The 19,266-nt window shown below is 50.8% G+C and overlaps 6 protein-coding genes across 6 annotated transcripts; 2 read left to right on the forward strand and 4 right to left on the reverse strand.

The window, feature by feature from the left end:
• Positions 1 to 90: 90 nt before the first annotated feature.
• On the reverse strand, positions 91 to 2,685 carry KY384_004517 (uncharacterized protein; the record flags this gene model as incomplete). Its single annotated transcript, XM_044813022.1, has 1 exon — positions 91 to 2,685. The coding sequence occupies one exon, from the start codon at positions 2,683 to 2,685 to the stop codon at positions 91 to 93; it is 2,595 nt and encodes an 864-aa protein (XP_044670442.1).
• A 2,847-nt stretch (positions 2,686 to 5,532) lies between these two features.
• On the reverse strand, positions 5,533 to 7,070 carry KY384_004518 (uncharacterized protein; the record flags this gene model as incomplete). Its single annotated transcript, XM_044813023.1, has 2 exons — positions 5,533 to 5,990; positions 6,158 to 7,070. 2 exons carry the CDS (start codon positions 7,068 to 7,070, stop codon positions 5,533 to 5,535), a joined length of 1,371 nt encoding a protein of 456 aa, XP_044670443.1.
• A 777-nt stretch (positions 7,071 to 7,847) lies between these two features.
• KY384_004519 (uncharacterized protein) lies at positions 7,848 to 8,903 on the forward strand (the record flags this gene model as incomplete). Its single annotated transcript, XM_044813024.1, has 1 exon — positions 7,848 to 8,903. The coding sequence occupies one exon, from the start codon at positions 7,848 to 7,850 to the stop codon at positions 8,901 to 8,903; it is 1,056 nt and encodes a 351-aa protein (XP_044670444.1).
• A 1,547-nt stretch (positions 8,904 to 10,450) lies between these two features.
• KY384_004520 (uncharacterized protein) lies at positions 10,451 to 12,211 on the reverse strand (the record flags this gene model as incomplete). The annotated part of the gene is made up of 2 exons (XM_044813025.1): positions 10,451 to 11,743; positions 11,798 to 12,211. The coding sequence occupies 2 exons, from the start codon at positions 12,209 to 12,211 to the stop codon at positions 10,451 to 10,453; spliced, it is 1,707 nt and encodes a 568-aa protein (XP_044670445.1).
• A 690-nt stretch (positions 12,212 to 12,901) lies between these two features.
• KY384_004521 (putative NRPS-like protein biosynthetic cluster) lies at positions 12,902 to 16,304 on the reverse strand (the record flags this gene model as incomplete). The annotated part of the gene is given in 5 exon segments (XM_044813026.1): positions 12,902 to 13,248; positions 13,268 to 13,522; positions 13,588 to 14,013; positions 14,094 to 14,333; positions 15,002 to 16,304. The coding sequence occupies 5 exon segments, from the start codon at positions 16,302 to 16,304 to the stop codon at positions 12,902 to 12,904; spliced, it is 2,571 nt and encodes an 856-aa protein (XP_044670446.1).
• A 1,911-nt stretch (positions 16,305 to 18,215) lies between these two features.
• Positions 18,216 to 19,245, forward strand: KY384_004522 (uncharacterized protein; the record flags this gene model as incomplete). Its single annotated transcript, XM_044813027.1, has 2 exons — positions 18,216 to 18,237; positions 18,287 to 19,245. 2 exons carry the CDS (start codon positions 18,216 to 18,218, stop codon positions 19,243 to 19,245), a joined length of 981 nt encoding a protein of 326 aa, XP_044670447.1.
• Between the last annotated feature and the right edge of the window lie 21 nt (positions 19,246 to 19,266).

The raw sequence follows: 19,266 nt of genomic DNA on the forward strand, positions 1-19,266 counted from the left end.
ATGGACGGCAAGAGTGGGGGAAGATGCTACTCAACGAAGCCGCATGCTTAGCAAACGGTATAAACTTGATACAGTGTGCTAGGTAGCCGGTCACCTTCTCCTCCGCTTACTCCTCCTTTCACCTTCGCCTTCCTCTTCAACACTTTCCTTGACCTCCTCTTCGGCATCTCCGACTTCCCCACCATCCTCTGTAGGCTGAGCGGCTGGCCCCCCAAGATCCACAACATCATCGTCTCGCTCACTTTCGACTGCTCTCCAAGCGGCAAAACTCTCCTGTGCATCTCTCGCGACGGTTCTAGTGTCTTGAACCACGGCTCCTTCGATAGGAGCAGCAACCCCAATCTCGAATTTGCCAGTCGCAGTTCCCGCATGCTGATTCTCATCGCTTTCAGGATCTGCAACAGTACTACTTTCCTTCGCCTTGCGCCGTGTGCGGAACGCTGGCCCTAACCCCCGATTCTCGCTGATGTCTGGATTGAACATGACAGCGTTTGCAAAAATGCGCATAAGTTCCTTTTCAAGCTGACCAGCATTGACAATACCCTTAGGCGGCATCAGATCCTCGTTTTCCGGCACCCAGATGTGAGCACCTGTTGTAGGTGCTTCATCACCAAGCCCTTCAAGCACAGCCGTCAACGCCTTGCTGCCGGCACTTACGGCTGCCTTAACAGACTTGAGATCTTGCGGCCTGTATACTCGGTCCTTGTAGCCAGGAGCTTCTCTCTCAGTCAGCGGTTTGGCGAAAAGTGAAGCTAGTCGATGTGTGGTGATTTCAGTCATCAAAGGTAGAGTGAGTTTCGGGAAATTGCGCGTCGCGAGAATGTAGCCTGGCCTTTTCGTCGGCCGCTTTGGAGTGACTGGTGTGAGACCGGGGGTTCCTACAGTAGCCTGTTTACCTTTTGGCGTGGAAGTCGCAGAAAGTTCATCTCGTTTCCGTTTGGAGGTTGGTCGCTGGCTATCTACATCCATTCCGCGAAGAGTGCCTCGACGCGGTCGGGCTGGTTTTCGTGATGACTCGTCAGCTGTATTGAACGACGCCACGGATACATTTTCGTCAGCAGCCGTGGAAGGTTCAGGCTTGACACCGGTCTGCTCGTCAGTAGGTGAATGACTTCTACGCGAAGACCCTGCAAAAGTGGAGGATCCGACGCTACCCGCTCGTCGAGAGCGCCCTCTCCCAGGTCCTCGGCCTCGGCCGCCACGCGGTCTCTCTGTTCTACGATCATTGACGAGAGACTCATTACCCTGAAGTTGCTCCCGACTTGATCTTGTGCTCCTACCGCCTCTTTTAGATGTGACTGATCTATCATGATCAGCGAAGGGGTCAACGTCGCTGATGGGACTGATATCTCCAGCTTGAGGCCGAGTAGGAGACACTGGAATTATGCCAAAATTGTATTTTTCAATCTTCTTCCATTTGGTCACAGAGCCTGTTATGCTGATCGGAGACGGTTTTGGTGTCTTTTGACTTGCTAGTGGATTGGTTACAGGGGTCCTAGAATCTGTATACTGAGGAGGCGTCTGCGCGTATGGCGTCTGAAGAGGCTGGGAATACTGGGTATAATACGGAGATTGTTGAGCTGCAACTGGAGATTGATATGACTGTGCGCCATATGGTGTTGAATGGGCAGTATGTGGATGGTATGAATGATACATTTGTGAGGCAGGACTATGGGCATACGGCGAATATGGTATCGGGTAGCCTTGGGTATCGTAATAGCCGGAGTATGGCCGCTGGCTATGAATATGGGGTGTGCTCTGATTTGACGGCTGTCGGGTCGATGGATAATGAGCCTGCTGGGGTGAAGGCATTGGTGGTGATCCGGAAGAACGGACCATGCCTTTTGGCGGAGGAAGTATAATAGGTGATGCCGATGAGCGATCTGCGTGAGGGAGTGGAGCATGGCTCAGTCGAGGACTTGCCGAAGGGCCTTGGTTTTGTGTCGAGGTTCTTCTGTCAATGCCCGAGGACGGTAGTGTGTATGGTTGAGTAGGTGGGGCTGGAGGAGGTAGATATGGAGGTCCGTTTTCTGCTGAACTGGGTTGGGAACGAGGGTTGTAAATGTCTGCATGTAGATTCCTTGGCTCATGAGGTGGTGGATGAGTCTCATGCTGTCCTATGCCATTGACTATTGGCTCGACCGGAGCAGGAGGCCGTGGCTGAGCACTACCTTCTGTCTCACGTAGAAGAGCAGATATTGGAGGTACACCTTGGGATCCTGGCCTTGCTGCACGAGCTTCGCTGGTGTGGTGCTGCAAAGATTGCATCTTGCGGTATTCACGCTCTTCTGCCTCTATAGTCTTGGTTGTATCATCTTTGAATTGTATATACAACCTCTCTAACAAGCGAGGGAGTAGATGTGTATATTTGGAGGCCTCCTCAATCGTCTCCATGGGCGGGCTTGACAGCTTCCTTTTCCGAGGATTTGGGTCTGTTGAAGGTGATCCATTGTGACTCGCTGCCTCGATCTTCGCCTGCTCTTTGACCAACCCCAAATATAAGCCCCTCAAGGTCTCCGGTCCCAACCGCTCTGGTTTGAAGAAATCACTCTCCTCCAGGATCTTATTGCCTCTGAGCGAATTTGAAGCGTGATCGAAAGACGGCGTATAGGACTCTCCATCATAGGGGTAAAGAGCCAGCAGAAGTAGTAGGTTCTCCAATGGAGAGTGAATATCAGGCACCATTGCGCGGTGGGCGTTATTGCGCCTTATATCGCATACTGTGTTACGTCAAGTCGCATCGAAAGGTAATTCTAGGTGGAAGTTTGATGCGGACGCGGGAAGTTGTGACCAAACCAAGCGCACAGGGGAGGTCGGTCGCAGAGATTACGGAAAGAGCCTGGTTTCTCACAAGATCGATCGTCGGAGCTCGAAGCGATATTGCACAAGACCCTATAGCCTTTGACTGTGCAACATGAGTTATTGGATACTGGTGAATTGCGCAGTTTCAGCGAATGCGGTGCCAAGCCTGGTTCTCTTTGCGAAAAATCTGGCCCTACTGAGCTTGGCATTCCATCTTGGAGCTGACCGCTTCCTTCATACCTGACGCAGTAAACAACCCAAGGGTAATTTCTCTTTGTTTCTAGGCGACGATTGCATTGATTTGTTTTCTGCGTGCTGCTACGAATGTGTGAATTTGTTTCGTCCTCGGCAATGATTCGGTTGCCATCGTACGCATGATCGAAGCCGAAACTTTTGCAAGCACATTCTCGACTCTGGCTTCAGCTTAATCGCTGCCAGTAGTCACAATGGCTGATGGAGATTGGAAGCCGAGCGGAAGACCTCAGTCGTAGGATGACTCTAACCTTTCCCGTAACTGGTAGCTAACTTTTGCCCAGCACCATAGCCCGTAATTTCTCCGCTTCGTTACATGATGTTTTCGACATAGACAACAATCTTGGGGGCTTGACGGCTTCTGTTGAGGAGAAGTGAGTAGAAATATCTCGCTACTCGTTTAACTCTCGTCTGAACCCTCCTCGACCCTGGTGACTAATACAACACAGGAAGAAAGCCGTTGACTCCCAAACTAAAGAGCTCGAGGCATTGGAGGCCAGGCTAAAAGAGACGGAAAACCGACTGAAAGAAAGACAATCGAGAAATAGTTCACCTGCAGGCAGGGACAGCGACAGACACTCACCACATCGACGGCAGCCTTTACCAGAAACCTTCAATGGAAATGAGAACAATCGATATCAGCCTTCGTATTCCAGCCCTCTCGCTCCATCAACGCCTCAATCTACTACCAAGCAGCCACCCCTCAATGCTCGCTCGCAAAGAGAAGCACCGCAGTATGAGCCATATCGACAAACCCCGACTGGGTATAGGAAGCCTGTGGGGCAGAATTAGTTGATGAGAATGAAACTGGCTAGTGGTGCCCCAGAGAAGATATGTACGAGATGAAGTTTACGGTCATTAACATCGAGGAGGCCTGATCGTGATCAGCGAATGGTCGCTGCATTGGTCAGGAGCAGCTGTGACTATTTTCGGTATTCAAACACAGCAATAAGATTGGACACTGAAGCTGCCAACTGCGTTCAGCCTGCCTGCTCAATCATTTCCTGATGTTCATTTTGAGTTTTACCTGGCCTTTTTTGAACTGCTCACTTTACTTTCTTGAATCAACATCACATGCACTTACTTCTTGTCTTTTTTTAACATGTACCAGCATTGCTACAGTCTCTTCGTACCTATCATAGTCATCTTTGCTATCTAGTCGTTGTTATTCCTTTTATTACTAAAGACATCAAATGATCATGAACATACTCTATCTAGCTTTATCTTCATCAACATCATCAATCTTTTAGCATTCAAAGATCACTCGACCCCGACTACCATCTTCGCAGGCCGGAGCTCACAGCATTCTCATCGCCCGCATCCTCTAGCAATATCGACTACACACCGTCAAACGTCCTGTCACCTTCCACAGCATCACATAGATACTCATTTCACCCGTTCAACGGCGCTGGCGCCCTCACCAAAGATCTAAATCCCAAAAACCCTCCTCAGCCTAGCAGCAAAGCAAATCCAATATACCCAACTAAGATGCCCGGAGCATCAAACGAAGAGCGCGCCCCGCTCCTAAGCTCACCCTCACCCATCACCTCCTCCACACGCTCCTTCGAGACCTACAAATGCTCCACCAGCACGACCATCTCCCCAGCCACTGTCACGCCGCAGACCTCAACACACAGCTCCACCTCCGGATCAACCAACACCAGCGCCCGAAGTAATCGACAAGCAAAATCCTGGCCTCTCCCACCCATCTCTACCTCCGCCTCAACCCACAGCATCAACAGTGACAACTCCTCCCTGGCATCATCAACCTCTTCCCTTCTCTCCTCCAAATCGTCGAAATTGTCGAACTCTACTAACTCTACTGGTACTGGTACGGCAGAGCAGCAGAAAGACGACGCGAAGAAATCCAAGCGTGCGGGCTGCGCGAAGTTTGATTTTAATTACCGGAACATCGCTGTCGTTGGGTCCGGGAGGGGAAGGCAGGGCTTGGTTGGTAGTGTTGGGGGACGGGGCAGCTGTGAGCTTATGTAGATCTGGGTCAAGCAGTGATGGGGTTTGAGGAGGAAGAGGGACCATGAAGGAGAGGGTGCTGGACACCTGGCTCTCTTGTGCATCATCGCGGCTTTGCTTATTCTTGTTGTCTTGTCTTCGGTTCGGTGGGTGAAAAGATCGGCGGGTCGATTTGACATGTTGTGTGGACCTCAGAGAAACAGTGGCTGCATGGCTAGGAAGTGGGAATTGGATGCAGGCTTGGATACAGGTCATCCCATATCTACACGGCTCTGCAATTTTGGCTAACCATATTTGGGGAGCAAGGAGGCCCGGTACTCAAAAAGAGGAAGTGAGCATCGGGATACTTCGCTCAGCATTGTATAATAGATAGGTAGACGTCTCAGTCATGGCAGGCTCCGTGATTGATCAAAAATTGAGCCTTCAATCTTCGAACGAGCTACTTAATACTCAAACAATCTCACATAAGCGTCCTTCCTGTCAGAACCTGCCCTGCACACTGAGCATTCACCCCTCCACCTCCTCCACCATCCTCCCACCACCCAACCCTCCTCCCTCTCCAGCCCCCGCACCCGCACCAACAAACACCCTCCCCGCCGGCCCCTCCAACCACTCCCTCGGCACGCCCACCCTACTACCTCCCTTCCCACTGACCCACCTAACATAAACAGGATTAGCAGGGGCCACATTTTCCTCCACCACCCTCGCGAACCCCTTCCCCACTCCCCCCATCACTCGCTCCCCCTCCCCCACCTCCTCCTCATCATCCTCCCGATCCTGCGCCAGCATCTCCTCCTTACTAATCTTGCCCCTACGCTTAGGCGCTTGTTTTTTGAGAAGCCGGTTTATGGTGTCGGCTTTTTCCTCCTCGTTGCGCTTTTCGGAGAGGTTTTTGCGGCGGCGCGCCATTTCCGAGCGGCGCATCGCGTGTTCTTCTGCTGTGAGGTGTTTTTTGATTTGGGGTTCTAGGGGAGGGGGGATGTTAGTGTGGAAGTAGAGAGGGGAATTAAAGGTGATGGGGAATAGGGGGTGAGGCGGTAGAAGGCGGGGGAGGTGGAAACCAGTTGGTAGATAATCAAGGTGGAGGTGCAGAGACATAAATTGTTGGGATGATAGGAAAGTAGTGACTTACCCATAGGAAGCTGCAGAAAGTCACTGCCCATCACCTGATCATATCTACTTCGTTGCCGTTTCGTCATTTTACTGATGTCGGGCGTGCTGGCTCGGCTGGAATCGCCTGCTGGGCTGCGGCTTTCATCTCCTTCTTCCATGTCCTCGACGTCCTCTTCGCCCTCGGCATCTTCATCGTCATTTTCTTCGTCTTCGTCCTCATCAGATCCTAGCTCTGAAAGTTCTTCATCGTCGTCGTCGTCGTCGACTTCCATTTCCTTGTCTTCGACTGATTTGAATTTGGTGTCCTGCGCTGGGGTGACGGTCACTTTTGGCTGTTGCTGTGGTGCAGCTGGACCCTTGATTTTCAATGATGTTGTTGTGGTGAGAGCCGGAGCTGCTGCGCCAAGCGGAACCCCGTCGTCTGCATCATCGTCATCCATGTCGATGTCGCCCTCAGCGTCCTCTTCCTCCTCCTCTTCTTCCTCCTCATCCTCATCCTCATCTTCTTCGTCGATCGCTGAAATGTCGCGAGATTGAGTGGCCCTTGATCCCCGCGTCCTGGCTCCAGAAGGTGGGGCTTCTTCGCTCACATCTGACATGACCGCATCTTCATCCTCTTCACCCTCAGCATCGACGTCATCAGTTTCGCTCTCCATCACATAGCTTTTCCTTGGCTTGTTACGGGTAGCTCTTGATGTGGGGACAGATGTATCCTTTTCTGGGCTGTCACGGGCCGAAGTGGCCTGCCGTAATCTACTGCTCGGCATTTTGACGATCAATCTCAAAGCTCCTCTGGGTCGTCCAGCAAACCCTAGGTTTTCGCGCGAGACAACAGCGTGCGTATTGGAGGCAACACGTCTTGGTCGTGTTTCCGGTGAGGGACTTTGGCCGCCTGTTGGGGTCCTTTGTAAGCGTGATGATTGTCGTGGCATCTTGACAATTGTTGAAATGTTCTCTTCTCAAAGAAATGAAATGGCGATAAGGAAATTGACTTGAGATACTGGAAAAGACAGGAGCGCTTCTTTGCCCAGATGATGCAGCAGACAAGCGCGGTGATGTGGGGTTTTAGAAATTCCACTTGTCTCCCTCACTCAGGTTTCAAGACCCCACAGTTCTCTGAGTGAGGCTTTTGCCCATGTTTCTGGAATATGAAAATAAAATCGCGACGGCTGACTCAAAAAGGGTAGAAGGGTGTAGTACTTGGAAAAGATGGTGGAGTAAAAAACGCCCGCGGACTTACCGGTGCAGAGGCTTCAGTGTTATGGGATGTCTCTCTATTGGAGTGTTGTGGAATTTCTGTGTCGCCTATTGGTCGATGGTGCCATCACTACAAAGTGTTAGCAGACCCTCTCCGGAGTACGGAATGCAGAACGGGATGCAGCTTACCGCACGTAAGATCTTTTTAGCCCGGAATGTCCCTCCTAGATCTGTCACTTTAATCGATCCTCTATCTTCATCTATTATCTATCTTAGGGCGTCATCAGACTAGTGCTAGAACAGGATGATACTGCAGAATGTCCGAGAGTGGCGTTCATCTCTACAAAGCCTGGGGAAAGATCCACAGATCTGCCTGACAGTGACGCGCTTAGCCTAAACTGGCAAGGCGTCTTTCTGGGCCGAGGTGTCACTTCGACCTTATACTCTATGCTTATCAGCCTCTAGTCTCCATCTCCACCATACAAGACGGATGAAGAGATCCTGTAGCAGCAATGGCAGGGAAAGACCAAGCCGAGGACGAGAAAGGAGAGACCTATGCGGATTCACAGTCGTCGAACGATCCGAGACAGACAGCCCATCAACATGGAGAGAGCACACCCATTGACCTCTACGAACGGAACGCACTGCGAGAAAGTGCAGCTAAATTTCTAGATGACGACACCGTGCGTGATGCACCAATAGACAGAAAGAGAAGCTTTTTACAGTCAAAGGGCGTGCCAGAGCCGGACATTGACAAGCTGCTCGCCATACATCCCAACTCCGCTTCAGAAGGAATGGAATCTTCCACAAAGTCGACCACTATGTCCGATGGAGAGATGGCCACTGAATCTCGAGAGGAGAACGACACAGCCCCCGGGCCTGTACCCATCATCACTTATCCCGAATTCTTGCTTCACTCGCAAAAGCCGCCACCTCTCATCACAGCCGATCGTCTACTCGCAGCAAGCTATATAGTCTCTGGCGTTGCAGCTCTGACCTATGGAACAAGCAAATACATCATTGAGCCAATGCTCGAGTCACTAGGCTCCGCTCGCCATGATCTCTTCTCAACCACCTCCTCACACCTAGAGAACCTGAACAAGAAGCTAGAAACCAGTGTCTCGAAGGTTCCTGCCCTCTCCCCACCAAATGCCATCGACAGAGATATGGAGACGGATGATGACGTTGAAGATGCTACAAGATTCTTTTCAAGGACAATAGCTACACAGACCTCCCCCAGACTATCACGGTCCAACTCTTTGGTCGCGAGTCCCGAGATGGAAGAGCACCCGTCGTCCAATGAGAAGCAAGCAAGCCAATTATCAGATCTGAAGGTCTCGTTGGAGGGGATAACGCCAGGAGAAAAGTCAGAGCTAGCAGTGCAAAGCAAGCTCGAGGAATTGAAAACGTATTTGGATGGGATACGCCATACGACCAACGTGGTTCCGTTGGGGAAGTTCCATGGGAAGGCAGAGGAGGATGGTGTTGTAAGGCTCAAAGCTGAGATCAAGAGTGTCAAGGGCGTGTTGCTGAGCGCAAGGAACTTTCCGTCCGGAATAGCGAGATGAGGCTTGGAGATCAGACGCGTTCTAGTTGAAGGTCAACAGTCTTCCAAGACGCGACACACCATCGAGTCCTTCATTCTTTCGTACGAATCGAGTGAATGCTGACCAACGAGGCCCATTCTGGGGGTGCTCGGTTATAGTTCCACCAGATGCTTTGATATGCGTTGAAACACTTCAATGCCCCAGTGAGAGGCTGAAACGTCGATGATCACGTTGATGGAGGTCATATAATCTTGACGGCTGCGATGAGGCATCAAACGAGTCCTCACGTAAGCACTTGACTGTGCCCATGGGGCTTCACTTGGTTGCTCCCGGCGAGATCCGTGACCTGTAAATGAATGCCTTGGCAAGGCCTCATTGTCGTAGACCCGAGATGAGGAGACGAAGGACCCTTCTCAGAGATGGATTAGCAACCTACAAAGGCAGCGACGCTCGTCTATCGTCAAGGTCGATATCAAGGTTCGTAGTCTACCGCCTCTATACACCTTGATTACGTGAAAATGCGATGAGCGGTTCTCACGGTCTAGAAGTGCGTCACTAAGGGAGGAGCCAGAGACGTACTTCAGTTTTTTGAAATGCCACAGGCGGGCACTAGATGCTATAATGGTTGCGTGACAGCTCGAACCAGCGTCACAACGACCGCCATTCTCTCATCCAACGTCAGCATTCCCTTCCGGGCGGATACATCCGACCCGCGCTCAGTCCTCATTAATCGATGACATGACCTCCGAACGTTATATCGACTGCTGCCTTTGGGCTATGTGAAGTAAAGAATTCAGATTCAGTAGCTTTCATACTCAACAGACAAAGCTCTTTTCTCAGCCCGTTCACAACGTCCATTACATGTACAACTAGTCATGGAAACCTGATCTACAATTTCCACTGACCGAAAGCATGGTCTGAACGGGCGACTAGTCTTCCTATCTTAGCCACCACCCGTACTTGATGCTCCTGCGCAGACACCGCCATCTCCCTCTTCTCCTTCGACATCTGCATGTATTCTAGCTCATCCTTGGCTTCCGAAGGCCTTCCACGCACAATCAGCATTGGCCAGTTGTTCTACACCGATGTGACGCACGGGCGAGAGCGCCGATAGCCAAGAGACGGTCCTTTTTCAAGAAACGTAATGATTGAAACGCGGGCGAGCGACGCAGAGCGATGGTCACAAGAGCAGGAAGGCCTCGCCCCTTCAACCTAGTTTGTGAAGTACCTAGCACTGAGAGTTTCGTTTGGGCTGGCCATAATTGGAACATCTCATGTAGGAGCTAGATACTCTAAGAGCAGGTTAGGTGAAGTTAAGGTATGGGACGATATCACATTCTGAATTTGATGGACGGTCGGAAGAGGTTGCTGTAACGATTCGCTTCTTGTGAAATATTGGGTAGCGACACCCTGCTTGGCCGAAGCAAAGCTATGTGCCTTCGGCATAGGTCCCAGATTTGGATGGACTCGGGAGCTCGAGGCGGATCTTCCAAGATTATTTAGTCAATACTAATCTAACCAGCGTCTATTCAATATGCTACCGTACATATTATGCTACCATACATTAGTCATGACTCTATACTCGTATCCCTCGTCTGAACTTCCTCTTTCTCTTTCGCTCTATTAATCTTCTCATTCTTTTCCAATCTCCACTCTGCCCCAAAAAGCAGGACACACCACAGTGCAGCACTGAAGCACAGCCACACTCCAGCAATAAAGACAGACGTCCAGCCTATGCCTATCCTATCGATCATCGGTACCGCGACTGAGGTAGCACCAGCACTCACTAGACATCGAAACAGATTATTTGCAGCCATGGCAGTGGCGGGACTCTCCTGATGCGTATCCACGACCAGTGTATTCAGTCCCGCCAGGCCGCCAGAATTGAACAAGCCCAGGAAGAACAACGTCACCTCAATCCCCGCCAGCGAGGACTTCGTCTCCATCGTCCAGCCATACGCGAGGACGCACACAGAAGTAATATAAATCATGGGAATACTGACTTGCAGCCGCGCGGCCTCGATGGGCATCTTATCCATATCCTCCTGTCGTTCCTTCGAGACCTCGATGCCGACCCGCTTCGCATGCCGGCGGAAATTCCGGTCTAGCAAGTATCCCGCCATGGAGCGGCTGAAGATCGAGCCCACGAAGATGGGCAGGTAGCAGAGCCCTATCTGCACGGCATTGTACTGAAACCGTTGCGTGAGTTGGCTCGGCAGCGTCGTTAGCACCATGAAGTACCCGCCATACATGAGCGAGCCGAAGCCGAGCGTCACACCACCTTCCTTCTCACCGAGGATCTTGAGCGCGGCGAATGGGTTGAGGGGTTTTCGCTCTCCCTTTAACGTTGCGCGGTCGACGTCCGACACAGAGACGGGATGGCGCTTGTGCTCGATGCGCTGGAAGGGGGTCATGAAGAGGCGAGAGGGGGGAATGCTGCCATTGCCGACGACCTGCCGGGCTGACTCGGGCACGAAGATGAAGTAGATGGTGAACAAGGCGGCGGAGAAGATGATAAGGAACCAAAAGATGGATCGCCAGCCCAGGAACTCAGTCAGTAGGCCGCCGACTATGGGGCCGAGAGCCGGACCGAGCGTTACGCCTAAGGATGCGTAGGCGATGAATTTACCTCGCTCAGCTCGCGTTATCATGTCGGCAACGGAGCCGGCGGCGAGGGCGATGGTCGCAGATGATCCAGCGGATTGTAGACATCGGAGGGTTATGAGGGCTGCGTAGCTGTTTTGCAGAGCAAGCCCGATGTTGGCGGCGACGTAGACGACGATGCAGATGGCGTAAGCGGGTCTACGACCGTAGCTGTCCGAGTAGTTGCCAATGAACGACGGAGCGATCCCTTGGAAGATCTACACAATGGAATGTTAGGGATCCATATTAGGTAAATCGTGTAGGGGCCTTACCTGGTAAGTGGTAATTGTCAACTGTATCACTGATGAGCTCACATGGAAGTGCTTTGCTAGTATCTCCAGGGCAGGGAAGTAGATTGTCCCCGAGAGCGGTGAGATCATAGCGACGAAGGACACGACAAAGACGGTCAATCGCTTTTGTCCGCCGGTAAAGACGGAGTAGAGGGGAGGCTCATCAGGCCTAGCAATCTCTGTCGCTGGGGTACTTGGGAGGCCAGGAATTTGCAAGTCCAGGGGTGGGAGTGGCCATGAAAATCTGCAGTCAAAGAACTCGCCAGTAAATGCAGGCTCGTTCTTTGCTGATTCTTCTGAACCGTCACTGTCGCCATCTTTCAATTTGCGGGAGATTCGAGAAGGCCGGGCCTCATGGTAACTGTCTTGTCTGAGTTGTGAGTCGACGCTGATCATGATGGTCAATTAATCTCTACCGGTCGTTCACGCTGGTGTAACTGATTGACATGTCAAATTGGTGGACTTTTGATACGGAAAGCGGAACAGCACAGACTGTCAGACACTACGCGCATTCAAAGTGAGCGTGGCATCTTTGATCAGGAGCTAATCTGGCGAGGATGTTGGAAGTGAGGCCGGAAAGGTCGGAAGGTGAGCTATGCTGTTGGGAGAGTCTATCGTTGTGGTGAGGTAATTGAAAGGAGGGTTTTGTGGCGAGGGAGTATTGTGTGCAAAAGAGTTGAGAGGAATATAATAGGTGAAAAGTCAAGTTGACAATAGTTCGAGTGGGGTCGTCATGGTGCTTGCGACTGCATATTTGACCACAGCTAATGCTATTCTACGATCGTTGATTGCGCTAAACGGTGAAATACGTTCTTGGGACGATGCTTAGCGGCAATTATACCCGTGGCTTGCCTACTGACCGAGCCTTCTGTCACACCCTGCGTCGCAATGAGTATCACCGTATCATGAAAAAGCACTCCTCATGTTGGTTGTACAGCATGAGAAAGAGGGCGTCAAAAGAATGGTCGCTCAGCTTATGCCAAGCCGCTAAGCCAATATAGAACTAGGGTATGGGCTGGTAGTTGAGGTGGGCTCTACCTAAGACTCCTAAGGAATAGCGAAATAATGGCACAAAATGCTCTGATTTCACAACGCTAACCCCATTGCTTCCCTCCTGGACTTGCTCTCCGGGTCGAAATACGGTCGCTCGCCGGTACTGACAGCCCGGTGACCAGTCCTATGTCCCCAACCCTGATGATCTGGTGTCGCTGCATGATACATGCTCCTGTTGTCCCAGATCGCCATATCATTCACATGCTCCCACCGGTGCCTCAGCTGCAAGTCATGGTTTTCCGACAGTAATTTGGCGAACCAATCTTCCAACATCTTGCTCTCGTCTTTGGTGAGCCCATTGATCTGCTTCAGATGATGGCCAATCCCGTAAAGGGATCTCCAGCCTGTGACAGGATTGGTCCTCACGATAGGGTGAGTGGCTGTAATATCGTCACCGACCTGCCCGTTCCTCGATCAGTTCTGACATCTCAAAGCCATGCTCGCGATGAAGCGTTGGTGCATAAGCAGAGTAGAGTCTTACATTTTCAGGAGCCCCTCGCGGATCGGTGTAGACCTTCATTCCATGTTTTGCAGCTACAGCCTTGAATACGTCGAGACCTGCATAGTGATATGTCGCCGTCAGTGTTTCCAGGAACTTCTGGTATGGTGGCGAAATGCGATCGTAGATTTCATATCCGGACGCCCATAAGGTATCTGGCGGTGTACCATGTCAGCCGCCACATTACACGCGAAAAACTTCAAATCATGCAGCGACATACCTCCACCAGTCCGCGGAAGTTCGGTGAGACGAAGCATGGTGTAGTCAGCGGGCAAGTTTTCAAAGGCGTTGTCCGAATGCCATTCTGTTTTCATGCTTTGTTTCTTGTTGCAAACAGAGAGATGCGCATTCTTGGTATCAGTATAGACCTTGGTGGCTCTCTTGTCACCGTTTGCGGCCTGAGATTGTTTTGAGTCACTATACACCTTCTGCGATTTCTCTTTGAAAGCCGAGCTAACGACACTAATCTCATCGTCATTCCCCTTTAAGGCTCGCGCTTCTTGACTCTCGGCATAAATAGGGTGGATATGCAGGCGTGAAGTGATAGGTTTCCCAGACAGCTCTCCAAGTCTCTGCATGAGTTCTTTCTGATTCTCATCATTGATGCCATCTTGTTGGGGAAAGAATACAACTCCACGTTGAGAAACTATACACGGAGTCAGCCTGGCATCTTTGCGGTTGACAAGAGCAAGTATGTGGTCTCTAGTTTTCAGGAAGTCAACATACTTGTGATGGCAAGGTCTCTCAAAAGTTCGTCAGAGTTCGGCGCTTTAATCCATTCGGCGAGGTCAACACCCCTATACTCTCTGCCAAGACATGGCGTTACCTCGAAATAATCGACTCCATCAAGTGCACCAGACAGCTTCAGAGGCTCACGGTGTTGAGATTGAGGTTGAGGCTGAGCTTCTTCAATGATTTTCTGGGGTGCCACAGACTCCAAGTTCTGAGGGAAGGTGTCGAGCGTTGCTACCGGAGCCATTATTCAGTCAGGGAGAAGTGTCTTGTTGATACTTTGAAGAGAGAGAAATGGTTTACTTGGCTAATCTTTAGTTCTCGTTCACCTGGATGGCTGGCAATGGGCAATTCAATTCTTTTATGCCATACTACACCACAGCATCTAGCTGGAAGCCCATAACATCAAACCATCGAAACGTATATCCATGCAGATCAGTGACTTGAGACGTATGGCTGTGTCGGTTGCAATCTAGCAAGACGAGGGCTTACGGAAATATCATGTCTGCGTTTGAGACCCTGCTAATTTTGATATTAAGGCGGACCAGTCCATTGGTTGAGAATTTGTAGGAGCTACCACGCCCCATTGCAGTGAGTCTGACAAGCGAGCGGGGATTTCGTGGAGAAAACCCAGCAAAATCCCCTGCATATTTCATACGGTTACCAATGAATCTTACATGGTCAGTTTCAGAAAAATGTAAACTTACGAAGCTTGTATTTGAGATTAATTATTGACGTGTAGGCAGATGTATTCTCGATGCACGAGTCGCATGTTGGCTTACTATTCTCCTTTCGCCGTACGACAAATGGTTGATTGTTGCATCTCCGTACATTCACCTATGCTCTACCTCTCATGTCTTTGCTGGCTGACTAATGGCCATTCGTGTAAGGTTCGAGCTTACCAGCGTCACCATTGACCGCAGCTTGCTCCTTGACGAAACGCTCCTCAATTATCTCCTTCAATTTACCGCTCCTTTCCACGACCACAAGATCCTTCATACTAACCCATTCTGTCTTCAAAGGTTGGATGTAGCCGATCTTGAGATATTCTCCCCATTTTGGAAACTCGGTAATCAGACTTTGCTCCAAAGCCCTGGTGGCTGCCTCTGGGTTCTGCTGCGGTGCGGCAAGTCTGAATGTCACCTCATTCTTGCCTTCTGCCCGACGCACAAGTAGTTGGAAGCTGTCTTGGAATCCTTCACCGAGCGCACTTATGACCAAGGACCGAAGTTTAGGTATGGGCAGGAACAGAGATCCTATTTTGAGTGCCACAGATTCACGCCCTAACAATTCAAAGGTCCCTTTTGTGTAATCGATCCATTGCGCTAAGTCGCCCATCGGGTATCTTACTACAGGATGTAGCCTTCGCTTCAAATCAGTCAGCACCACTCGTCCCTTCTGACTAGGTTCTGTGATGACACGACCGTCCTCTGTGAGAATCTCAAGTTGGACCGTATCCTGGCTGACTTGGTATGTGGGCTTGATGTCTAGGTCTGGGACCCCAGGCTCATTCACCGGTATGCCTATGAGGCCACCGTCTGCCGCACCATACATCAATGGCCTCACCTGCACATTGGGGAACGCTTTCGTCCAGGAAACTCTTAGATCCTTGTAGAAAGTTTCGCCTGCAAATAGGATCAAGCGCACGCTGTCAATAGTCTCCCCTTTTTCTATCAGATAGTCGACAATGCGACAGACTGTGAACACATTGCTGAAGACGACTGTAGCATTAAACATTTTCATGAAATTCGCCATCTCCGGGGGGGTCTCGTTGCCTGAGATGGGAAGATGGATGTGTGGTGTATGAACATGTGAAAGTGCCAGAGTCATTTTGGCAAAACCAGCGTACATGCCACCGATATGGAAGAGGTTGGCTATCCGATCGCCAGGGCGAATGCCGGATGAGGTTGACCAGACAGCGCCAGTATGAGGGAGGGTTTCAGCAATTTCATCACGAGCGAGATACACCACCCTGGGCTCTGATGTTGTGCCTCCAGTCCTGACTATCATTCCATCCCAGGGAGTTTTGGTCAACAACCTGTTCTCCTTCGCTGCGTTCCAATAATCGTCAAGATTTGTCAAAGGTAATCCCTCGAGCGAAGAGAGTCCTTGGGGAACGTCATTCCACAGAGCACGATAGTAAGCAGAGTGGGCTCGCACATATTGCAAGAAGTCCTGTAGATACTCTGGGGAAAGTCTGTTCATCTTCTGAAAGCGCCTGAAGAAAGCCTAGGTGGAAATGTGTTGTTGCAAGTCAGATTGCTAAGCTGCACTTGGTATGGTGTGATTAGGCCCAGTATTCTCGTCTGGTCGGCAGGTTTTGATTTTCTCATATTGGTTTGCGATGACAGCAAGAACCTTTTATGCAGGCAAGAGCGTAACCAACTGATGGTAATGTTACAGGCCAACACGCGTCCATGACCATGATGACAATCAGCTGCAGACAGAATACCGGTAATGAGATGTATCTAAGCAAATGACCTTAAGGTAGGATTGTCAGCCCCGTTGGAGCTGAACGCCAAGTCTATTTCGGGCCGTGAATTAGCCCGCCCACCAGCCCCCTTTTAGCATTAGGCAGGTTTCACGAGGCCTTTGACTTCCTGACAGCCGAAAGGATTCTGCTATAGAGTACGTCAGCTATTCTCTATGGTGAGCTGTGCCAATGTGACGCTTACTGCATATGCGTCGCAAGATCGGGCGAAGTTAGCGAGCAAACAGGATGGCACCCATGTGTGCGTGGAAGGTCGGAGCGATCCTTCTCACCCGTGCGCAATCGACGAGACTGATAAGTTGCCCCATGCAGAGCACGACATTTGACAAAGCATAGCACTAATGCCCTATGCTCAACAAGAGCAAGCCTGGGTTGTGACTGATACACCAATACTCAGGCTGGTCACATCTATCGCGGACTCGTGTTGGATGATATCTGGCGTATGGGATTATTTATGGATGCCCTCTCGGAACCATTACCACATTGGCCTCGCTAGGCGCCGAAGTCTCGATACCCTTCGTGCGCATAAACATGTCATCCGCTGCTAGCACCAGCTAGTGATCTCTCGACACATGCTAAGCATTGAGCTCCAAGGCTTGTCAAAGGCTTGTTCTGCCACCTTCTGCCACCCTTAGGCCCGCCGAGCAGGGGGAACGCGTCTTGCGGAGCGCTAAGCAGCACTAAGGATTGAGGAAATATACACCAGCAGTTGGCATCGCTCGGCCTCTCCATCAGCTACTCCACAGACATGGCCATTCACACCGTTTTGCAGGGTCTCCTTATCGATCCAACAGCGTGCAGGATTTCCCACCGTCCGCTTACCTGCGCAAAAGTTCGCAAGTCCCTACCAAACCGACCTACCCACGCCATGTGTTGGTAAGGCATCCATCCTGAAAATCGCTCGGGACTAGGAGAGGCTTCGACATCCTTGGATCATCAGGGGGGCCCACTTTTAGCTATGAGCTAATGCCATGTGACGCCCAATTGGCGACATAGTAAGCTTCGATATCGTTCTTGCCACTGAAACCTCTTACAGACTGTCAGCCTTCTATCTATGGGCGAATCTCTGGATCGTACTTCGCCATGATTACTGTTTTAGACATGAAGCATAATTTGTGTTTTAACCACATGTGAAGCCTGCTCTTTCCTTCTCTTTCCGCTCATTGTTTTTCATTTGTGTGGATATAGAGATGAGTGACCTCCAATCAATTTCCCGTGACGATTGCTCTCCTGCGAGGACAACCTCATTCGACTTTTTTCGAGCCCTAGAGGACTTTCTCGGTCGCAATCAAATCGATTGCGTTGGCCCCTTTCAAATGCGACTCGAGGGCACGAGTAACGACAGTTGGAGGCTACTCATTGAGGGGGAAACTTGTAGATCCGACTCAAATACGCCTAGCAAAATCGGGTTGGGCCTATCATGGCCATGTCAAGCAAGCTCACCAGGTAATCTCTCAATACATGGGACTGCAGGAGAGAGGGCACGTACAGCTTCCAGCTGCTCGAGCGTAAATAATGCTATATACTCATGGAATGGATATTTGAGCACTAATATGATTTAGAATGCCTTCCCGGAGGCGGATATGCTTTTTCATAGTACCTATTCTGAAGGCGGATCGACGCAAATGCAGCATGCGCGACTCGATGGTACGTTTTGAACCTTCTGCAGCTCCTTCTACCCTATAGCATGGCTGAGAATCCGCTCCAGAGAACTTGAACGAGTCGCTTGCTACCTTCGATCCGATTTGCCCGTCTACTTCCGACTTTCTTTCTGCGTCGACCCCACACATTTCGTCTGGGTCGTCCTCCACCGGAACGGAAGGAACCCACAACTTAGTAACGCCTTCATACGAAAGCGTTGACCCGATCGTGGTGGACGCACAGACTCTACCAACAGATGCTTTCACGTTTGATCATGCAGATGTGTCGCTTTGGGCCAGTGACAATGCATGTGCGTCGCCTGCGTTTGACTTTGGCAGCGAGATCAACACATCGTCACCTTCTGCAGCTGCATGGCAACTTGAGAATCTTATACAGAGGGACCCATCTCCGAATAGCCGAGCTCACAAACGGAAAAGAGACTCAGACTCGTCACTTGATGCATCCGAGTTGATGGTCAAAAACCTATCGCAAAATGCACTTTGCGAAGATCTCTACAATCTGCTTGAGTCTGAGCTTCCCCGCTGGACGCGTGAGGGACTCTGGTATGAGGCATCGCAGGACCTCGCTGATCCTTTATCAACACCGACAACAGATGCCACCTTAGCAACCCCATTAACTTACTCAAAGCTAGAGCGGGCATACCTTGCCGTGTGTCAGCTGAACTCCCGCATGGGCGACGACGTGATCCGCAACCGCATGGCACTCATACAACTACATCTTGAATACACAGAAATACAACAGGGGCGGCGGCACACATCAGTCAGAAACCGCGTTGAATCAACCGTTGGACGGGGCCATGCATCGCATGCCATCGATCGCATCCTAGAGAATATCCACGAGGGATGGAGTACACTGAGTCAACGCCGGCGGGCGGAGCTGCGAGCCAAATTCCATGATAGGAAGAAGTATGGAAAACGTTGGTCTCAGCTTGCAGACGCCTTTGGTCCAGCGATCCTGTTAATTTGCTCTGCGAAGCTGGCCAGTGCCGTGTAAGTACTCCTGATTTACAATACT

This window comes from Bacidia gigantensis, assembly GCF_019456465.1.
Source record: "Bacidia gigantensis strain McMullin 20006 chromosome Unknown contig_231, whole genome shotgun sequence".
Taxonomy (NCBI): Eukaryota; Fungi; Ascomycota; class Lecanoromycetes; order Lecanorales; family Ramalinaceae; genus Bacidia; species Bacidia gigantensis.